The 21,872-nt window shown below is 35.0% G+C and overlaps 2 protein-coding genes and 1 pseudogene across 3 annotated transcripts; 1 reads left to right on the forward strand and 2 right to left on the reverse strand.

Moving 5' to 3' along the window:
- Nucleotides 1–147: 147 nt before the first annotated feature.
- LOC143599705 (small ribosomal subunit protein eS10z-like) lies at nucleotides 148–2,932 on the reverse strand (annotated as a pseudogene). Its single transcript, XR_013147337.1, has 5 exons — nucleotides 2,865–2,932; nucleotides 2,712–2,760; nucleotides 1,310–1,588; nucleotides 1,072–1,216; nucleotides 148–379 (listed from the first exon to the last, which is right to left on the reverse strand). The product of XR_013147337.1 is annotated as a small ribosomal subunit protein eS10z-like (transcript).
- A 3,675-nt stretch (nucleotides 2,933–6,607) lies between these two features.
- LOC143599706 (protein REVEILLE 6-like) lies at nucleotides 6,608–10,200 on the reverse strand. The gene is made up of 9 exons (XM_077077604.1): nucleotides 9,898–10,200; nucleotides 8,365–8,422; nucleotides 7,876–7,999; nucleotides 7,668–7,793; nucleotides 7,505–7,591; nucleotides 7,288–7,397; nucleotides 7,123–7,182; nucleotides 6,932–7,035; nucleotides 6,608–6,848 (listed from the first exon to the last, which is right to left on the reverse strand). Exons 1-9 carry the CDS (start codon nucleotides 10,086–10,088, stop codon nucleotides 6,842–6,844), a joined length of 867 nt encoding a protein of 288 aa, XP_076933719.1. The 5' UTR covers nucleotides 10,089–10,200; the 3' UTR covers nucleotides 6,608–6,841.
- Nucleotides 10,201–13,666: 3,466 nt separating this feature from the next.
- LOC143599704 (zinc finger BED domain-containing protein RICESLEEPER 3-like) lies at nucleotides 13,667–14,437 on the forward strand. Its single transcript, XM_077077603.1, has 2 exons — nucleotides 13,667–13,961; nucleotides 14,031–14,437. Exons 1-2 carry the CDS (start codon nucleotides 13,667–13,669, stop codon nucleotides 14,435–14,437), a joined length of 702 nt encoding a protein of 233 aa, XP_076933718.1.
- Nucleotides 14,438–21,872: the final 7,435 nt, after the last annotated feature.

The following is a 21,872-nucleotide window of genomic DNA, read 5'->3' on the forward strand; positions in this document are numbered from 1 at the left end:
AAAACAGCCTATACATAACGCAATGACACCTGCCTCTTCGGAAAGATCTAAGAACGCACTGCGCTTTTTAAAATGCATGTTTTACCGTTCATATCTGAAATCTACACTACAGCAGTAACCAAAGTAGAGCAAAATTCAAGATTCAGGACAGAGTAATTCAGAACAGTATTTGATCATCAAAGAACAAAATCCATGATTTAACAAAACCACTAGATAACATAACTCAAGTACTATAACAGTAACATAACAGTGAATCCAAACATCTTCAAAATCAAACGGCAAAACCTAGCAACATTTAAGAGAAGCTTGAGCTTGGTGGTGCAGCTCCTCCAAAACCACCACCTCCACGGCCAAAGCTGGGTCTTCCACCAGCACCACCCTATATAAAAAAAATGCCAAAAATCCATATCAGCACTACAAAAGTGTTCAAATGAGCTATGATTAACGATTATTATAAAAAATCAAAAAAATATCAGTGATTGAAACCAAGATTCAATAAAAAGCCATAACAAATCATCTATGTTAAAAGTTTTGCCAAAAAATAACTCATATTCAATAAAAAGCCATAACAAATTCATCCATGTTAAAAGTTTTGCCAAAAAATAACTCACATTCAACCAAACAAATAAACAATATAGCTAAGCACTCAAGGTGTAAGTGAAACCAAAAACCCCAATATAAAACCAAACCCAAAACAAAAAATTGATGGCTTAGTTTTACGTTTTGTGAATACCATATTTTAATTTCACTTTTGGTTTTGCATGTAACAAAAACCAATATAAAAAAACATATACATAATAATAAATTAATAAATATATGTTAGAATTTAGTAAATATGTAGTTCAAACATTATAACACAAATGCAAAATAATCATTAGTTATTAAGCTCAAATGGCAAAACAGAAACTTAATCAAAGACCAAACTGCAAACCAAAAAGACTGAAACCCAATGGTTTTAAAACATCAGAATACAAAGTTTCAGTTTTTGGTTCATTTTAGTGAAAAACCGACCCAAAACTACCCAGCACCCCCAATAAAAAACGAGAACATAAAATATGCCTTGAGAATAACATTACCCCTGTTAAAAGCAGGCTGGTAGTCAGCCGGAGCTCCGCCCTTATCACCCCCAAATTCACCAGGAGGCCCTCTTGGTCCACCACGGTACCCATCTCTGTCACCAAATCTCGGCCTATCACCTTCAAATCTAGGCGGGCCACTAAAAAAAACACAAACAACACCAAAATTAACACCAAAAAATCAAATAAATAAAATTACACCAACACAAATAAACAAATCCAATTAATAATACCGAGGGCGGTCGCCAGGAGGTCCACCAGTAGGACGTCCGAGAGGCTTAGCAGACTTCTTCAAAGTAGCCGGTACAATGTCAGATGGAAGGTTCAAGTAAGTTCTGAGGAACTCGATCCCATCGTTAGTCAAATACCAGTAGTAGTGCATCCAGCGAATGTCTCCTTCACGTACTCCTTTGATTTGAAGCTCTGCATAAGCTTAATCACCTGTAGGTTCGGTACATCGATTTCCGGATGCTTAGCGAGATTGTAATCCTTCTTAGCGAAGCAAACTCCCTCTGTTTCACAATTAGTAGGTTAATAACAACTAAACAACAACAAAAGGACAAACTCTGTACATATATATACTAGTTAGTTACATGAAATTGACACCTCTGTGTTGGTAATAAAAACTATCATGTAATTAACATGAAATGTATTATATCTGTATAGATACTATTTTTTACGTAAAACTAATGCCACTAATTCATATGAAAAGTACAAAATCTGTATAGTAAAAAGCTATGAATTAGTTAAAAATATAACAATTAATCTACATGAAAAGTACATAATATGTTAAAATACTAGTTTATCACATGAAATTGATGCATCTGTGTAACAATTGCAAAGAAAATATTAATAAATCAAAATAAAAAGTATAAAATATGTTTAAAATAACATTAGTTAACTACATGAAATTGAAGCCTCTGTGTAACAAATAGTAAAAAAATTATCAGTTAATCAACATCGAAAATAAAAAATCTGTAAATATACTAGTATATCAAATGAGTTTATATCTCTGTGTAACTTCTACTAAAAAACTATCAATCATAAAATCTGTAAATATACTAGTATATCAAATGAGTTTATATCTCTGTGTAACTTCTACTAAAAACTATCAATAAATCAAAAAATAAAAGTAAAAAAAATTATCAGTTAATAAAAATAAAAAAAAATCTGTAAATATACTTGTATATCACATGAATATATATGTCTGTAACTTCAACTAAAAACCATCAATAAATCAAAAATTAAAAGTACAAAATATGTTTTAAAAAAACTATTTAATTACATAAAATTGATACTTCTGTGTAACAACTAGTTAAAAAAATATATCAATTAATCTACATGAAAGGTAAAAGAATCTTCAAAAATACTAGCTTATAGCATGAAATTGATGCCTTTGTGTAACAATTACTGAAAATATATCAATAAATTAAAATTTAAAGTATAAAATAAGTTTTAAAAAATACTACTTAGCTACAAGAAATTGAAGCCTCAGTTAATAAAAAAATATCAACTAATCGACATGAATTGCATGAGTTATGTGTAAATACATGATATTATAAGAATTTATCACGTAATCGACATTAACAGTATGAGATCCGTATGATTAACAGTTAATTAAGATGAAACTGATACCTTGAAAGAGGTATTTGGAGATAGCCTTGCGATTCTTGTCAGGAATGATCTGAATAATAATAATAATAATAATAATAATAATGAAATTGAGGAATTAAGAGACTGATATGCATAGTTTTAGCGATGAATGGATTAAGGATGAAGGTAGCTTACCATGATTGCTGCTGCTGCTTCTTCGAAATGGATGATGTGAAGGCTTAGGGTTTGTTTGTGGCTGCTGCACTTATTATTGAAGCAATAGATAAAGAAGAAGAAACCCTAGCAAATGGGGGTAGTTGTAGACATGGACTGTGGACTGTTAAGTTATAATGGGCCGACGTTGAGGCCCGTTTCTTATGGTCAAATTAAACTTTTATCATCATTTATTGAAACTATTTTATTTTATTTTTTTAACGGCCCAACAAATCATTCAAATAAGTTACTGACTAAATTCACCACATCTGAATACATTCATCTTTCTATTCGGAGAAAACCCTCACCTAAGACCAATCCCCGTGAACACTCGCCCGAATGCACGACAGTGCAGTGAGATAAAACATGTTTAGTTCAAGGATTCAGCTAGTGAACGTCACCCACTCGCCCATTATCACCTGGTGTCACTAAAACTAAATGATTGAGGCATGAATCGAACCTAAGTCACATAGAATATCAAATCTCTCTCTTATCACTCCACCACGAGCTTATTGGCAAAAAAAAGTTATTTTATGACTCATTTAATTACGTATCGGTTTTTTAAATAAAATCGACTAAGTTTGTTGGGTGATAAAAAATGGTTTAAGATTATATATGAGAGAAATATCGTCGGTAATGGATAGGAAATTGAAACGATAAATAAAATGGATAATCTACAGTTTGTTTGTGATACATATACGTCACGCAAACAATTGGTAAGGCAGACTAAAATTGGATTAAGATACATATACACCACGTAATCCGTGATTAGACTCCAAGAACATTATTCAAGTGGCCAAACTTGAACTACCATGGAAACAATTAATCACCTCATAGTCCAATGAGAAAATTAACCTAAAAATATTCATTCATCAAAACTCATCATATTGAAAAGATAAATAAAACAAACTGTCACTAAAATATAGGAAACTACATTTTACCACTACTACATCACTTGAAAGAAAATGTGGAATTAAATAGAAGAGAGTAACAAATGACAAATAATCGTGGTTGCATGCATGTTAGAGAATCAAGGCTCATGGTTCGGATCATGGTGGTTGTTCGGGTTCGGGCAAATATGTGATCCTGACTTAATAAATTGAACCTGATGTATAACAATAGACATATATAAATCATTAAAGTATTAAGTAATTTGGTTTGTTTTAGCTATTGTGCTAAGGTGAAAAAAAATCGAAATGTTAAGCAACCAATAAACCTAAATCATGTATTTGGGATAGCTATTGCAGTGTTAATACAAGGAGGTTTGAGGCTTCCAGTTATCGGTTATGATAAAGCTTACAAAAGACTAGTTTTTGGTTCGATTTGACCAGGCAACAACAGTTAAATTGTTTATCATGACAAATAACTAATTGTTAAATCTAAAACAATCTCGTTATTTATGCATTAACTTTGACACAAGAAAGCCTTTTAAGTTACATCAAGTGAGAACTGATACAAGACTTGTTTAGAGAAATCAATTTTGCTTGTTATTTGATATATTCAGTTTTTGATGTCCAATCATATTCAAGCACGCCTCATCAAAATAATCAATTGATCACTCTGAGGGTGTGTTTGGGATTCCTTATTTAAGTTAAAAAGGTCTTATTGTGTTAAGATAAAAAGGACTTATGGTTTTTTAATAAGGAGTATTCAAAAAAGTGTTTGGATTAATATAAGGCAATAAGTTGTTTTTTTAAAAAGTGTTTGGTTTAACTTATTGATGGAATGAGGGTGTAATGAGAATTTTGATCTTGATAAGGAGATAAGTTAGGAAAGTCTAACTTATTGAAAACTTATATTTTAACCTTGTGGATAAGGAGATATGGAAAAGAACTTATGTATATCCAAACACTATTTACACAAAAAAATGACTTATTCTATTACCATAAGTTATAAGGAGAAGAAAATAAGGAATCCCAAACACACCCCACTGTGTTTCCGAGTTTCATTTAAGGAGAGAAAAGAAAGGGAGGAGAATTGAAAGAGAAAAGAAAGAGATGGGGAGGAAAATGTGTCACTTCATTTCATGTTCCCGAGTTTAATAAAAAATGAAAGAAAATGAAAGAAAATGTAGGAGTTAATAGGTAGTTAATGTTATACACACACATTTTCTCTCCTAATCTCTCTAATTTGGAAGGATGGGTATGGACTTAAGTTTTTTAACCTTTTATCTCCCCTCCCCTCCCCTCCTTAAAAAATCTTTGGAACATGATTCATTCTCATTTTCTTCTCATTTCCTTCCCCTCCCCTTTTTAAATGAGACTCGGGAACACAGCGTGAGAGAAAAATGAGGATAAAACCTAAAACATTGTTTCAATAATCACAATAAACGTGCACAAATGTTGTCTTAGGTCCTGTTTGTTTTTGCCTCTTTTCTCTGAGTCAGACGTAATCAGACGTGGGGATGTTTGTTTTTTTTCTGGCATTAAGAGGTTCAGCGTCTTAATAGCATCTGAACCAGTAAGAGCTTTTAGTGGGTCTGAAAACCTCTTAACTCAAAAAAAACATACGTTTGTCTCCGACCTCCATTAACTTCTAACCCGGAGACTAGGCTCCATCTCCGACGACTAGAGGTTCGTCTCTAGCCTCCACCTCTTAATGATTCAGATTTCAGACATTTGAACCACCTCTTAACATTCAGATGTGGTATTCAGATTCAGACTTAAATCTCTAAAAAACAAACGGGGCCTTACTTTATTTTAGCCATTAGATACCCTCTTTCAGAAAGTAAAAACTTTTGCCTTACACATTTTATTTATTCATGATTTTGTTGCATCTTATTTTTACGTATCCAATTTCCAATATACACACCTGTTTTATTTAGCTTCTTTTTATTTAAAGCATGTCATTTTTATGCAAAATAAATCAGTTAGATATGATTTCATTTATCCACTACACCTAAGAATAAACATTAAAACTTTGTTATAAATTATCCATTTTTTTAGCAAGCTTGGGACTAAAGAAATGGTTAGGACAATAAACAACAACAATCCGTCTAGTTTATAGTTTAGAGACCCGCAGTGGCGAAGCTTGGACATTCACGACAAGGGGGCCGGGGCTCAATATGTATTAAAAAATTCATATACTGTAGGGGACCCGGCTCAAAATTTCGACCGAAAACGGGTAAATTTACATCATGTATAAAAATTTTCGGCCGAAAAATGATAAATTTACACTACCGAGCATAAAAACGGAGGGGCTGGGCTCAAAATTTCGGTCGAAAACAGGTAAATTCACACTATGTATAAAAATTTTCGACTCAAAATTTTGGTCACAAACAGGTAAATTTACACTATGCATAAAAATTTTCGGTCGAAAAAGGATAAACTTACACCACCGAGTGAAAAAAACAGACGGGGTCGAGGCCACCCCCTGGCCACAACCAAGCTACGTTATTGGATACCCGTATAACCATCGAAGGTTGTTAAGTGACTAATTTATGGAAATTGGGAAGCGTCGAGAACAAAAAAATTGTTGAAGTTGTCATTTCTCTCTAATACCAATACGTTTGATGTTAAGAAAATATCTCTTGCAGAAAAGCTAGCTAGAGATTTCTTGTAAAAACACTGGCCCTACTCCACTCAGTTCATAATGAGAAGTTTTTCATCTTCTTTATTTTATCATTATACACATAGGTATAAACTTTATTTCCTTTCATTTATTACATACTTTGAATCTTATTGCCATGAACATACACAAACCATGTACCAGCCACTCTTTAATATAAAAGCAACATACACAAAGTTTAAGATACTAAACTATAAAGAAAATGTCAAAACTTGAATGTTCACAAATCAAGCTTTACATTTTTACATTCCCGCAACATAATTATCGACTTCTTCACCCCAAAACCGTTGCATATTTACACATAGTTGGAGCTCAAACAGGCAAGCTGCACAACAACTCATCATGCTTACTTGTGTTACAACATATGTTAAACTGCAGGTCTCGCGCTTTATTCAAGTCCTGTAAATGTTTCAAACCAGTATTATTTTTTTATAATGAAAGAAATAACTGAACATAGCGATTGCTTTATATTTTTTCCTTACCCAAAATGCCCAACTTGTTCAGGTTGACAGTCAAGAAAGGCGTTCACCGCATCATCTAAATTTTCTTTCTCCATATCAATTTCATATGTTGACAACAATTTCCTCTGTAATGCAAACACAATTTGGTTGACTTTTGAGTTTTAATGTGTTTGTGTGTGTGAAATATAAAATAAGTCGATGAATACACTTACATGATCCTCAAAATCAGGACTGGTCAAGTTGATCGAGAGGTTTCTCATTAGTAACAACACCTGAAGGATGAAAAGCAAAATTAAATTTGTTAAACTTGAATTTTCTGAATAAAAATTACACCACGAACACGAATTGTATAATGCTACTAAAAGTAACATACTAACCGTTTCAACATCAATGGGGTCCATCTTTTTAAGCCTCTGCACGTGACCATAAGTATTTGGATCAAACACGCTCCCAATAAATCCATAAACTTGAGCAAAGTCAGGCAAAACTGAACCAATTAAAAACAAGTAAAACAATTTCAAATTAAGCTTGTTTCTAGCATAATATGTTAACCAAAATTTGGTTGCAAAGATATATTATGTATAAATGCAAAACCTCTTGACGGAAGTCCATGTATTTCAACTTTTGGTCGTGTTTTTAGTGCAGTTTCATCCACCGATTGACCTTGAGATGCCACGTCATCTGTAATGCATATATGCAATACCATGTGAATATACTAAACAGTAAAATACAATCCATAAAACTATGTGTAGTTTACCTTTTGCTATACCGCCAGTTTCCACAGGGCTCTTCATCACTTTAGACGGAGCAACCCGCGATAATTCAGGGTCAGTAAGAGCAGGTGTGGTTTGAAATGATGCAGCAGCATTTGAAACCAATGGAGCTGTTAAATTCAATAACTTTGTTATGATATCATAATCTTATTATAAAGTATGAGCTAAAATCGAGTTGTGGCATTAACTAACCGCTTTTTGCAGCCTTTTGTGGATATGGATGTGCAGCTTTCCGTTTTGGACGAGGTGGAGGCAGATGTTCATGAGTACCACTTTTTTGAACCTTCAGAAAGTACTTCTGTGCATGACTACGAATCTGCAAAACGTATATTTATTCACAATAAAAACAGAAAACTTTAACTATAATCTGCAACAAGATTACAACTAGAAATATCAAAGTCAATTAAAAACTATCACCTATAAATAGTAGAGCATGGTTTGGATGTAACAAATAATCGAGGACAGAGAGTGAGAAAGAGATCAAGGGTATGATCTTTTCTATAAATGATGAAAAGGAGATTTTATTTCTTTAAAAAGGCGAGCTAGTTGCGGGTTGTCAGTACATATATTGTAAGAAAATTATTGCTTAAAAAAGGGATTGTTATAGTACCCTGTGTCGCATGTGCTCTTAAAATAAGTTGCATGATAAAAGGGGTTGGTGTAACAATCAGCAGAATTCACCTGGATGACAGTCTTTGAACCTATGAATGCTTCAATTTTCTTCCAATCACGATCAAAGCTGTAAATCAATGGAACATAAAAACAATCAGAAATCTATTTCAGATTATACAAATTACAATCCATAATTGCACTCAGATTCAAGATACACGACAATCCCTGACCACCATAACAAGTATCAGCAGAAGATTAGCATTAAATTAGAGCACAAACCTAGTGCTTGATAACATGTAGCTTTTCTGCAGTCAAAATTCTCTTGTATGCATCATATACGAACACACGTTGTTATATACATATGACAACAATCAGGTTTAACTACCAAAGGCTAAACTTCCTACGGAAGATCTATTAATCCCGTCATGACACCAGTATGCATGTGCATAACATGAAAAATAAAAAAAAAACATATATTACTGAGAGAACATGACAAATTTTGATCTGTTGGACTGTTGGTTTAGGTTTTCAAAGTCTACAAACAAATAAAATCAATTTACAAGATTTTAAAATCATGCTAGAAAAGACTATAGATTCAGCACACTTTTCAATTTTCATCCAGTAAATAAAGATCATAAAGCTCAACGAAGAGAGTGAGCTAAGGTTGACCCTGTAATCCTCGATAGATATATTTAGATACACAGAGAAAAATCTTCAAAGGATCTGAATCCCTGGTCCACTAGTTCTCTAGATTAAAAGCATACTACATGTGCTTCCTGTTATAAGTAATGATAGTGACACTTGTGTTCATCATGTGACATACAAATCTAAAACACAGAAGAAAAATATCTTCATCTCAATCCACCACCAGTACAATTCACCAGATTTGCAGCCTAATTTCTGTGCATATGATAAACCTAACATCTAAATCACTTAACATTCACCAATCATATGTCAATTCACCATCAAATTTGCATAAACACCACAAGTAATCAATCACGCTCCACCGATACAAAATTATTAAGATCCCGTCTCGATTCTGATTTATGCAGTCAATATCTATATCGGGGGTATCTTGGTTATCGGTCCTCATGTAAAATAACGGTACCGATAATATCAGCAATATTGACCGATACTTCACCGATATTCCCGATATCAGTGTGTGTTAAGTATAAATTTTCAGCCTTTAGCGTCTAATACTAGTGTTTTGAGTCTTAATCGGTTCCTACTTGCTACAATTGTTAGTGTTTTGCAAGTTGCAAAAGGATAATTTGTTAATAGTAGGAGAGTATACTGAAATGCTAAGTGTTAAAAGTGCTATATATATAAATTCTGCACGATATTAAAATTACCAATATCCCACCGCGATAACCGATATCTCAAGTACCGCTCCTCTACCGCTATCCGATATTTTTCCGCATTAACCGCTTAGATTCTGATAATTAGAATTCAAATTACAGAAGCTAAAAGTAAACAAAAAAACGTAACAATTACTCAATTAACATATAACCTAAACTAAACCTAAAATTTCATTTCAAACCCTAGGTACATCACAAAACCGAATTCAAAACACAGAGCTCAATTAAACGAAAATTAACTAACAGTTGAAGAGCTTCAAGGAACTTATCGTGCTCCGGTTCAGTCCAACTCTCTCTAGACTTCGTAATTGTGTACGGCTTCCTAATCTTCTTCGAAGCATCATCGGCGGACGAGGAGGATGAGTTAGTTGACGGCGGAGCAACGGCGGCCGGTGGAGTGGATGCCGTGCCGGAGTTATGCAGAGCCATGCCCATTGGATTGAGGTAGTTAGGGTTTCAGTTATGCATGTGCGTGTGTTTGTGTACGTGAAGGATGAAGAGATGATGTGGCTATGGTTACATAAGATGCTGGCCTACTATTATTATTGTTATTATCTAACACATCGTAGATACTTATTATGGTTGGTTTATAAAAATATCTAAGGCTTAACTTTTTTCTTTTGGTTTTAGGTGTGTAACCTAATGTTTTGTAAAGTAAATTATACGAGACAAAATGTGATACTTAAGTTTATTGCCTTTTAAGTTAGCTTTTGAATGTTACAACACCGAGAATTTACGAGTTTGTTACTGAAAATTTATGAGTTCGTTTGGTTTTCACTTTCATTAATTTTAATTACAGTTGGATTCTGAGTTAGGTATTCTTTTCAATCAAGTCTTTAAATCTGTAGATTTTGAAGCATGTAGTTTTAGGGATGAGCCACACGCCGACTCTCAAGGAGAGTAAGGTGGTCAACAGACACTGATCAGACACCTCACTAGGTCCGAATTTTTCTTTATAAAAAATACATATGTTTTTTTATAAAAAAAAATAACATGTATATTTAATGTTTAAATCAATTACACAACCACTATTTTGGTCTAACGGCAAAAGGGTATAATTTCCAACCAAAAGATCGTCGGTAATAGTCTCACTTGAGACATGTTTAGGCATATTTTTAAATCATAATCAAGTAAGCCAATTTTAAAAATTAAATTATTTAAACCCAACAAAAAAAAACCCCTCAATCGCCTTCGGCCCAAAATTTTTTAACAATTCTCGGAGACGGCCTTGTAAGTTCGGTACCGATCACGAGATTTCCAATCCCGGATTTCTTAAAACTTGGTACCAGTACTGAAATGCTCGTTTCAGTATCAATACATGTACGATATCGATTCGAGTTTGCTCATCCCTATGTAGTTTGTCACTTTGTTGTAGCATTTACTTTTTGTCATTGTAGAAAGGTATATCGTATTTCTTCATATATCAAAAGTTAATGGTATTATGAATTTTAGCAAGTGTCTATTTGCTCATTTTTTTTGTCAAATATAAACAGCAACACCTTAAAACAACCAATTGCAACAACATGATAAATAACAAAACAACCAATTGCTAACGACAGCAACACCTTTTCATCTTCAATATTACTATATAAAATAGGTCTCTCTCATCATAGATCTAGTTGCAAGTTATCAAGAAACAAAACAACCAATGAAAGTTAAAAGAGAATAAAACCTTAACATTAGTGATGGTTCATTGTGAAGTAATGGATGAAATAAGTGCTTCCTCTAAAAATATCTACACTAAAGAATATTGGCTCAATAAAGTGTTCGTCACAGACCAACAAAAATAAATAACAATTTTAGTTAAAGCCCAGAACTCCCTTCCCACTCAAACCTAGGGATGGCAAAAATCCCCGAATCCGACGGGGAAACCCGAAAACCGGCTTATTTCGGGTCGGGTCGGGTTTTGTTTTTTCGGTTTCGGGTCGGGTTTCGGAGATTGTTTCGGGGATTGTTTCGGGTTCGGGTTCGGGTTTGGGTTCAGGTACCCCCGCCCCGACCCGCCCCGATATAATATATAAATATAAATATAAATAATATATATATATATATATATATATATATATATATTAAAAACCTAAACCTACATCCAGACATCCACTCATCCAGACTCCGCCACCGCCAGTCCGCCCCCGATTCACTCAATCGCCGTCTGCACCACCATCACCATCCACTCAATCGCCGTCTGCACCACCGGACCACCCTCCTCCTCGTTTTGATCCCAGCCGAAGTATGTAATCTCACTCTTTAATCACACACACACCATTCTTTTCTTCCCCACTATCACACACACACCGAAGTATGTTTTCTCCTTTTTTAGGGTTTTTCATTTGAAATTGACCTAATTTTGTTGTTGTTGCATATCGTATGATACACCGTTCTCTTTGCGATTGATGATTGACATGATAATTGATTTGGGGAATCTAATTTGTTTTAGGGGTTTCCTCTTTCCATGATAATAGACTATATTAATATTAATATTATCCTCAATTATATTCATATTCTTACTCTATGGCCTCTCGGTCTCTGTTTCATTCCACCGCTTTCTCATCCTACCACCTGTAAGATCCCTAATTCTCTTATTATTATTATTATTATTATTTCACCTGTTTTCACTCCAACTTATGTTAACGTAAATATTAACGAACTTATTCCGATCGAATTGCATGTTTTAATGTAAATCGTATTGAACTTATTGATTTCTGCAAGCTAGCTATTTAACTGCTCCTGCATTGAATAATTAGACTGTAGTTGACTGTTGATTGTATTCGGTGAGTACGTGTAGTCAAATTAGACAGTTTGGCAGTTTGCGTGTTGTGGCTATTGAGATGAGTTTGGATTGGAGCTGGATAGTGTTTGTAAGTATGTGATCGATGGCTTGTTGATGAATGAGATGGCGATTTAGGTTAACTTGATTAACTCTGACATGAGTTCCGATTGAATTATATGTAACACGTAAGTCGTATTGAAGTTATTGATTTCGGTTAGCTAATTAGCTGCTGCATTGAATAATTTTTTTAGCTCTGATGATTTTCGTGTTTCGTTAGGTTGTTAATTATTGTTTTTGTGTCGTCGTCGTGTTAGAAGGAGCTAATTCGATTCTCCACCGCTCCTTTTAATACAACGAGCGGAAGTCATGTCATGTCATGTCAGAGTTCATCAAGTTAACCTAAATCGCCATCTCATTCACCAAGAAGCCATCAATCATACACTGAGAAACATTTCCAGTTTCCAATCCAAATCTATTTCAATAGTCAAATATGCAAACCGTTTAGATAAACACATGCTAACCATATACAATCAACGTCTCAAATTGATTATGAATGGTGATTTTGGGAATTTTCAAGCTGTAATAAGCGGAGGCGAATCGAAGAAGAATAGGTTTAAAGTTAATTCTTTTTGTTTTAAATAAATTAATAGATGTAAACACCAGTGAATAACCTGCTCATATTAAGTATGATCTCATTGTTTACTCTTGAATAAATTCAACAATAGAAGAAAGCAGTTAAGCCAAATAATTTGTAGTGTAGCAGGTATACATAGACCCATTGTGCAACTAGCAATCATGAGCCACTAGTCCATTCTATATAATCTTCTCTAGTTCTCTTTACTTTGGATAGGAAACTTGATAATGTTTTTAGAAATTTTCAAGTATTAAGCAGAGGTGAGTTGAAGAAAAATAGGTTTAAAGCTAACTCTCTTGTGTTTTAAATAATATGATTGACATAACCACTAATGAATAAGCCTGTTCATATGAAGTATAATCTCATTGATTCCTCTATAAATTCTATAATAGAAGAAAGCAGTCGAGCCTCTTAATTTGTAGTGTAGCTGGTATACATTGACCTATCAATCTATCATGCACTAGCAATCACGAGCCACTGGTCCATATTGTATAATCTTCTTTAATTCTCTTTACTATGTCTTTAATTTGTTATCTTCTAGCAGCCTGTAGTTGGCTTTTGCTTAAAGTCTTCTATGTGCCATTCTATTTCAGTTGCATCTACAACTATATGGCATCACAAGGTGATAAATTTGCTTCAGACACTTGTACTCCTACTCCCGTTGCTTCAAACACTCCTACTTATTCTACTCCTCAAGGAAGCAGTGAAGGGGTACATGATTCTAATGAACCACCACCAACTAACTTTACTACCCACGATGAGTCTAACCTTGATGATACTTTTGAAGATGGTCAAAATTTCGGTGGTAAAAGGAAAAGATCTGCCGTGTGGAACCATTTTAAATTAATGAAAGTGAACGGTGAAGATAAGGCGGAATGTAACTATTGTAAGAAAAAGCTAGGAGGTTCAAGCAAAAACGGCACATCGCATTTACGAGATCATTTTGAACGTTGTCCAAGACGAACTGTTAAAGATATACGACAAAGCATCTTGATTATGGAGCAAAAGAAAGTTGATGGTAGTTCATCATATCTCTCCAACTACACGTTTAATCCTGACAACTCAAGGAGAGATCTCGCGGAGATGATTATTGTGCACGAGTATCCTCTTACAACGGTGGACCATCATGGTTTTAGAAAGTTTGTTCAAGGTCTTCAACCTTTGTTTAAGGTTCCGAGTCGAAATACCATCAAGAGCGACATTTTAAAAATTTATGAATATGAAAGGGTGAAAACTAAGAAACTATTAGGGAGGATCACAAGTAGAGTGGCAATAACTACTGATATGTGGACAGCTAACCATCAAAGAAAAGGGTTTATGGCCGTCACTGCACACTTTATAGATGACTCTTGGAACTTGCAAAGCCGAATCATGAGGTAAAGCATATATATTGTACAAGTCTAATATAAAGTTAGTTTAAAACTTTAAATGTATTTTACACTTATATTGATGCATAAATTTTATATAGGTTTATTTATGTGCCTGCACCACATACAACTGATGTTCTTGCAGATACGCTATATGATTGTCTATGTGATTGGAATATTGATAGAAAAGTGTCTACTCTTACCGTTGATAATTGTACCACAAATGATGCAATTATCAACAAGTTACTACAGAAGCTTCCATTGAGATCACTCATGAGGAAAGGAGAGTTGTTTCATATGCGTTGTTGCGCGCACATTCTCAATTTGATTGTTCAAGATGGTTTGTCTGTTATTGAGGATGGGATTGAAAGAATTAGAGATAGTGTTTTATTTTGGTCTGCATCAGGAAAAAGAGAGCAAAAATTTGAGGAAGCAGCCAATCAACTTGAAATGGAATACACAAAGAAACTGATCGTTGATTGCAAGACTCGCTGGAACTCTACTTATTTGATGCTTAGTGTTGCTATACCTTATAGACATGTTTTCACGCGATTAAAGCAAAGAGAGCCCAGGTATACTAGTTTGCCTACGGACCTTGATTGGGACTTAGCAACTGAGATATGTAACAAGCTACAACTATTCTATCGGGTAACTCTTTTGTTTTCTGGTAACAAGTATCCTACTGCTAATGTCTTTTTCCCTTTGATATGTGAGATTCGTTTTTCTATGCGGGAGTGGACTAAGTCTTCTATTGTTGACATTAGTCTAATGGCGTATAAAATGAGTATCAAGTTTGATAAATATTGGTCTGTAATTCATGGGATTATGGGGATGGCTGCGGTTTTAGATCCACGTTACAAGCTAAAATACGTAGAGTTGCTTATGCCTGCCTTATACGGTGAAGAAATGGCAAAGGAAGAGTTTAAATCTCTTGAGGATTTTGTCCGAGCTTTTTTTAAAGAATATGAATCTACCAACTCACGTGGTAAAAACTACTATGAAGGTATAATCATATTAATATTTAATGAGTATAAATATAAATTGCTAATATTTGATTTATCTTGATTCACATTAATTTATAGGTGGTGGTTCTAGTTCATCTTTATTCAGTTCGGGGTTGTCAGAGTGTTCTTCTGGTGGATTCCAAAAATTCCTATCTGACATTAAATCCAAAGCTAAGGTGAATGATGACTTGAATGATATGGCAGAGTTAGATAACTACTTGAAAGAAAATCTTTTGCCTGATGAAGTAGAACTGGATTTGTTGCTTTGGTGGAAGACAAATGGAGGTAAGTATCCGACACTTCAAAGGATGGCAAAAGATGTATTGGCAATTCCAGTTTCCACCGTTGCCTCTGAATCTGCGTTCAGTACAAGTGGAAGATTAATAAGTCCTCACCGAAGTCGACTTCACCCAAAAACTTTGGAGGCTTTAATGTGTGCTCAAAGTTGGTTGTTGAATGAGATTCGAGGTAACGCTATATTGAATATTACATTATTACTCATGTTATTTATCTTCATAATCATGAATATATGTTTATGTTATTACTATTAAATATAGAAACTTGTTCGGAAGAGACCGAGGCATATTGCCGCACCATTGAATATGAAATGGATGTGGAAGAGGTAATAATATTTATAAAATTTACTATTTTTGTAACATAGCTTTTATTCTTTTAACTTGGTTGATTTATTGACAAATATTCTTAATGTAGGTAGGTACTAAAGAAAGTGGCACGACGACTTTGGATGATTTGGTTTGATTTGGTATTTAGATTTGGTCGCAAGTTTGTAGTTTGTGTATTTGGCATGATTTTTCGGCCATGTAGACTTGGTTTTATTTCCTTTGTAACACATTGTTTCAGCTTTCATGTGTGTGATGCAGAAGTTTATTTCGATAAATGTTCAGTTATGTGATGAACCAATTTCGGGTCGGGTCGGATCGGTTTCGGGTTTTCGGGTTCGGGGACGGGGCGGGTCGGGGGGGTACAAAAAACCAAACGGGGAATCCCCGATTTAAACCCGACGGGTAATGGGGCGGGTACGGGGATGGTTTTTGGTTTCGGGTTCGGGTTCGGGTTAAGCAAAACCCGCCCCAAACCCGCCCCGTTGCCATTCCTACTCAAACCCAATAACTCGAAGAATAGATTTTCAAAAAATCACAAGGAAGAGATAAAAATCAAGTGAATTGACTTAATGACATGTGATGAACCTTTATATATATGATTATGAATTCGGATCTGTAATATGTATCTTCTATATTTAGTACTATGATAGAGCCCGTGCGATACATATATGGTTAAAAAAATACAACAAAAATATTAAATTTAATAATATATAACATACATTATAGATTCATAAGATATAAATAATTTTCTAAAATACATAGATTAGTAAGAATAGTTTGTATTCGTCTTTTAAAAAATCAAAATGGAAGGTTGTGAATCTATACGAATTAAGAATAAGAGAAAGTTAATATCAATTCATCCTAATAGAGTTGGTAAGCTACAAACATTTTAAAAGTAACGTAATGAGTTTCATTCTCACCAACAACATGTTTTTTATTTTATCATTAATTAAATGAAAATTGTAAAAATAGAAACTTGTACACTTGACAAACTATGTGGAAGGTATAGTTAAATGACATGTGAAAAGATTGTCTTGCTTTAATAGTATAGTTAGATTAGATTTTCATACGTAACACCCTAAAGGTTAAACTGTTTACTATATATTTTATTGCAAAAGTGTAGGTCTCAATTTCTTTTCCTTCTAATTAACATCAAAAGTATATCTAGGTTTCATTAACTTAATGTCAACACGTTACACTTACGCATTAAATAAAAAAAACCAACACAACTTTTGATACTTTTACAAAAGTGGAAGTTCAACATGAAGATGCGTTGATGTCTAATTTTCAGTATTAACTTTAGTTATGAGCTTCACCGGAGGCATTACAACACCACAAATTAGTATACCAGCATTTAAGATCGCATATATGACATGATAAATCCGAATTGAGGGTTGCCAAACTTTTAATTAACATGGCGTATATTACTTTGTGTATTGACATTCATGTCCCTGAATGACAGTGAAAGCGTTTAATGTTTACTTTCTATCTACAAACTCCAATACCTAGGTTACATGGTGCTGTACCCCAACATAGTTAGTCTGACCTTGTGTTGGCTCGCACTTGGCTTGCCCAGACCTTGAAATGTTGTGTTACCCCTTCATAAACCTCATAATGGTGCCATGTCATTTAGAACAACCTTACCCTGCTTCATGATGTGAAAAAAAGGCTAGCTATGAGATTTTAGTTGGTTTATAGAGGGCATTCTTCATGAATTCAAAATAGCATGGAAGTGTTGTCTTCACTATATTTTTGTGGTATCTAGGAAATACACGAGTTTTTGGGTGGCTTGAGTCATAAATGAGAAGAGGGCCCTTATATTTACAAATGAGGAGTCGTGTGGCTCTATAAGATAGCAAAGGGGTGAGCAAATAAAGTCAATTTAGAAGTATACTGAAGAAACACTAAGTGACCCAGGGCAGATTACGGATAATCTGGGGGTTAAGTAATGTTTCCCACGAGGATGAGGTCCAGCAGAGAAGGTTGTTCTTCAGGTGACCTGCAAAACAGACACCGTAAGCTCGTCACTGAGAAGGGGGGGGGTTCCTCCTTGTGACCACCCTCCGGCGTAAGAATCAGACTAGATTGCTCTGAATATAAGTGTATATTAAGAGATTGCTAGATAAGATAAGATATCAGATGATGTCCTTACCATTCCAAGGTGTTGGAGTATTTATAGCCGAATGTAGGTTTCCTAGAAAGTACAGCCGGCTGAATAGTATTCCTGTTCCACCAACAGTGGACTACGCACAGGCCATGCTGGTTGGTGGATAGACTACGGCTAATAGTGACAAACAGTACTAGAGGGTGCTCTTCCTCGTACTGTTGTCGGTGAGCTGTCACCCTGTGATTGGTTCATGGGCTGTTCTGGTCAGATCGTCTGTTCTGCCCATACCTTAGTAGGTATAGTACAAAAGATCTTCCAGAAGCATACGGACTGGCTCATTTAGGCGGGAGTATTCCCGCCTTGCTCATTCCTTCATGTGACTACTGAAGTAGCTAGTGCCTTGTGCGTGTAGCCTTGCTGTTAGTGCGGGTAGCCTTCCCTGATGGCTTGTATCCGCAACTGCGGGAACAGGTGTCACACCCTCAAAATCCACTAACGGAGTTTTACCGTCAGAGGGTGTGAACTGGCAGGATCGGAATCATTAGTTATAATCAAACCAAAGAAAAAAACGTTTAAATGTAAATAAGTGCGGAAGCGTAAAACCTTAATTCAAAAGTTGCGTCACGCAGGACGACTTAAAACCAAATGTAACTGTTAAAAATTAAGTTTGCAGAATAAAGATGGTTTCAATTAATGCATGCTCCTAAACCGCGCGCCCGCCTCGGCTACCTGAGAATAACATACTAAAAGTGTCAACACAAGGTTGGTGAGTTCACAAGTTAAATAAGATAAATCGTTTAGCGTTTTGCGTAACCTCGTTACGACGATTCAGTGTTTTGCGTAACCACGTTACGACGTTTAAGTGTTGCGTAACCACGTTACGACGTTTAAGTGTTGCGTAACCCCGTTACGACGTTTAAGTGTTGTGTAACCACGTTACAACGTTTAAGTGTTGCGTAACCCCGTTACGACGTTTAAGTGTTGTGTAACCACGTTACAACGTTTAAGTGTTTTGCATTACCAGATAGTGTTATGTCAAATTATATATCGATAGGTAGCTAATCTATACAACAAGTATCGCTAAGTGGTTCGCGACCGAAGCTGACTGTTTATCAAGTGCCCGTCACCAGGTCAATCCAGACCATGGTAAGTGTTAGCCAAAATTACACCCACTCAACCTCCAGTTGAGCTTAACATCGGGTGGGGTTTGTCAAACCCAGTAGTACTACTCAACAGTGACTCGCTATTCCAAATATTAACCGGTCCGATGTGTGGGACTTCAAATGTTACGTTTGCCGCTTAGCCTTTACAAGTGATATATAATTTATAACAAAATCTTAAATATGCGTTTATCTCAGAAAATATGTTTATCGGAGTATGTTATCTCCCCCAAGTGAAAAACGTTTGAAAACAGTTCAAAGAGCGGGGTAAGTGAAACTCACTGTTTGCGAAGAATATCCCGATCTAGATCACCAAGTGATGTGCGTCGTAGAAACTCTCTAGCGTTCTAAATAACAAAGAGATTTTCTAAGTATCGGTACGTTTAACGAGTCTCTAGACTCGGCACATAATACCTATGCACGTAACAGATTTCGTGTTTCGTTTGTGAATTGTGTGTGACTTAAACAAGTACAATTGTGATACGATACATGAGTGAGCAATTACTTTCGTGTCACGTACTAATAACATACTTTACTAGCAATTATTCCCGTAAGGGCATTTTGGTCAACAAACAAAGATTAACTAACCATTATTCCCCATAAGGGCAATTTGGTCAATTCATGGCAATCAACTAACAACTATTCCTCGCAAGGGTATTTTGGTCAAAATACAACAGTTATACAAAAACTATCATATTTCATGCATTCCTACACAACTCAGCAGCTAGTTTCGTTATGACAGAATTTCTACTTGAAAGATTGCACTAGTTCACCGATCATAACGTCTCAATTAATTCACCAAAAATCACCACAGAAGCATACATATCTTAGGTTTCCAGAACATATTTTATCTTATTTTTATTCCACATATTTTTCTTATAATGACCAAAACATTACAGCAAACTCATATCAGTCAGATTCATGTGCAACAGAATGTTATTTGCAATTCCCATTAAACGAAAAATCCAATAAATGCAAGACCACTTGGGTTTGGTTCCTAACTCAATGAGTCAACTTCCAGAAGTGGAACCAACCCAATTGGTCTCGTAGTTCATGAGATATAACATTTACAACATAACCTAACAGCAGGTCTAACAGCTCAGCTTTGCATCACGTTTTTGTAAAATCATAAAAGTATACTTCCACTTATCCAAAAATTACGAATTTATACTTTATAGAAACTAGACTCAACCTAGTTTACTGCAGTACCCACAATCTCAATCAATTTTCACGTTTACACTTCGTTACAGTCACTTAAACATCGTATATACATTCTGTCCAGAATCTGTTCACATCAAAACTCAACATAATAACAATCTATGAACTATCATGCATCCATATAACCCTCTAGACACTATAACTACTATCCATGCATATCAATTACACCATACATACAAGATTAGGGTTTGTGTTTTAACTCAAATCAAAGACAACAATCAATCAAGCAACAACATCAATACTAGTTATCAATCATCATGAATTCAACAACCACCATGTTAACTCATACATACATAAGAAAATCGGCTGCCTAGGGTTTTTGATTAACCCATTAAACATCAAAATCAAACAACAAGAAGATAAAGGATGATCAATTATACCTTCCTAGCACCTAGTTCTTGGATTAAACACTTGATTAAGGCTTGAATGTGTGTATGGAAGTGACGGCAGCCAAGGGTGGGGTGGGAGCTTGTTCCGATCGGGTTTTTGAAGAAAGAATAATAATAGGTTAGGGTTTAGTTAAGGATATATTTATAATAATACAAGTTACACTCTAGTCCCTAATCTTTCAAGTGTTACATCTCTAGCCTAAACTAGTTGGTTCTTGTTTCTTGTTTAACATTCCACATAACAATCAAGTAACACACATATATCTAACACATAATACTCACATAATTAGTGTTTTGACGTTTGTCGTTTATTTATCAATCGTTCGCGTCAACTCGTTTGCGTTTCGGTGCAAATCCCGAAAGACTACACATGTAGTAAGTGTTAAGCGTCATTTAAACCCTAGTTTAAATGTAATGAAGTGTGCGTTATAGATTCAACGATCTTAAAGTTTGAATTGACGGAGTTGAGTTAACGGGGTTAACCTGAAATTGACGATTGTCACATCATTCCCATGTTAAAGAATTTTCGCCCCGAAAATTTGAGTCAAGTCGTGATGAGTGTCTGAAAAAAAAAATAAGAAAATTTTCAGTTTGTCATATCATCCCCTAGTAGAAAGAAATTTCGTCCCGAAATTTAGTTCATACCTCCGGTGATGTTTGACGGTTTGCCGGGTTTCGCGGTTTTCGGTGTTTGGTTAGCCCTTCAAAAAGGTGAGGATACTTTTTCATCATGTGATCCTCGCGTTCCCATGTGAACTCCGGTCCATGTCTCGAGTTCCAACGAACCTTAACGATTGGAATTTTGCTGTGCTTGAGCGTTTTGGTTTCCCAATCCAAAACCTCGACTGGTTCCTCAATGAACCGTAACTGTTCATCAACTTGTAGTTCTTCCAAAGGGACTACTTGGGTTTCATCAGATAGGCATTTCTTCAAATTTGATACGTGGA

This window comes from Bidens hawaiensis, unplaced genomic scaffold, assembly GCF_021521415.1.
Source record: "Bidens hawaiensis isolate Kalapana, Puna unplaced genomic scaffold, B.hawaiensis_p1.1 tig00052537_1, whole genome shotgun sequence".
In the NCBI taxonomy this organism is placed as follows: Eukaryota; Viridiplantae; Streptophyta; class Magnoliopsida; order Asterales; family Asteraceae; genus Bidens; species Bidens hawaiensis.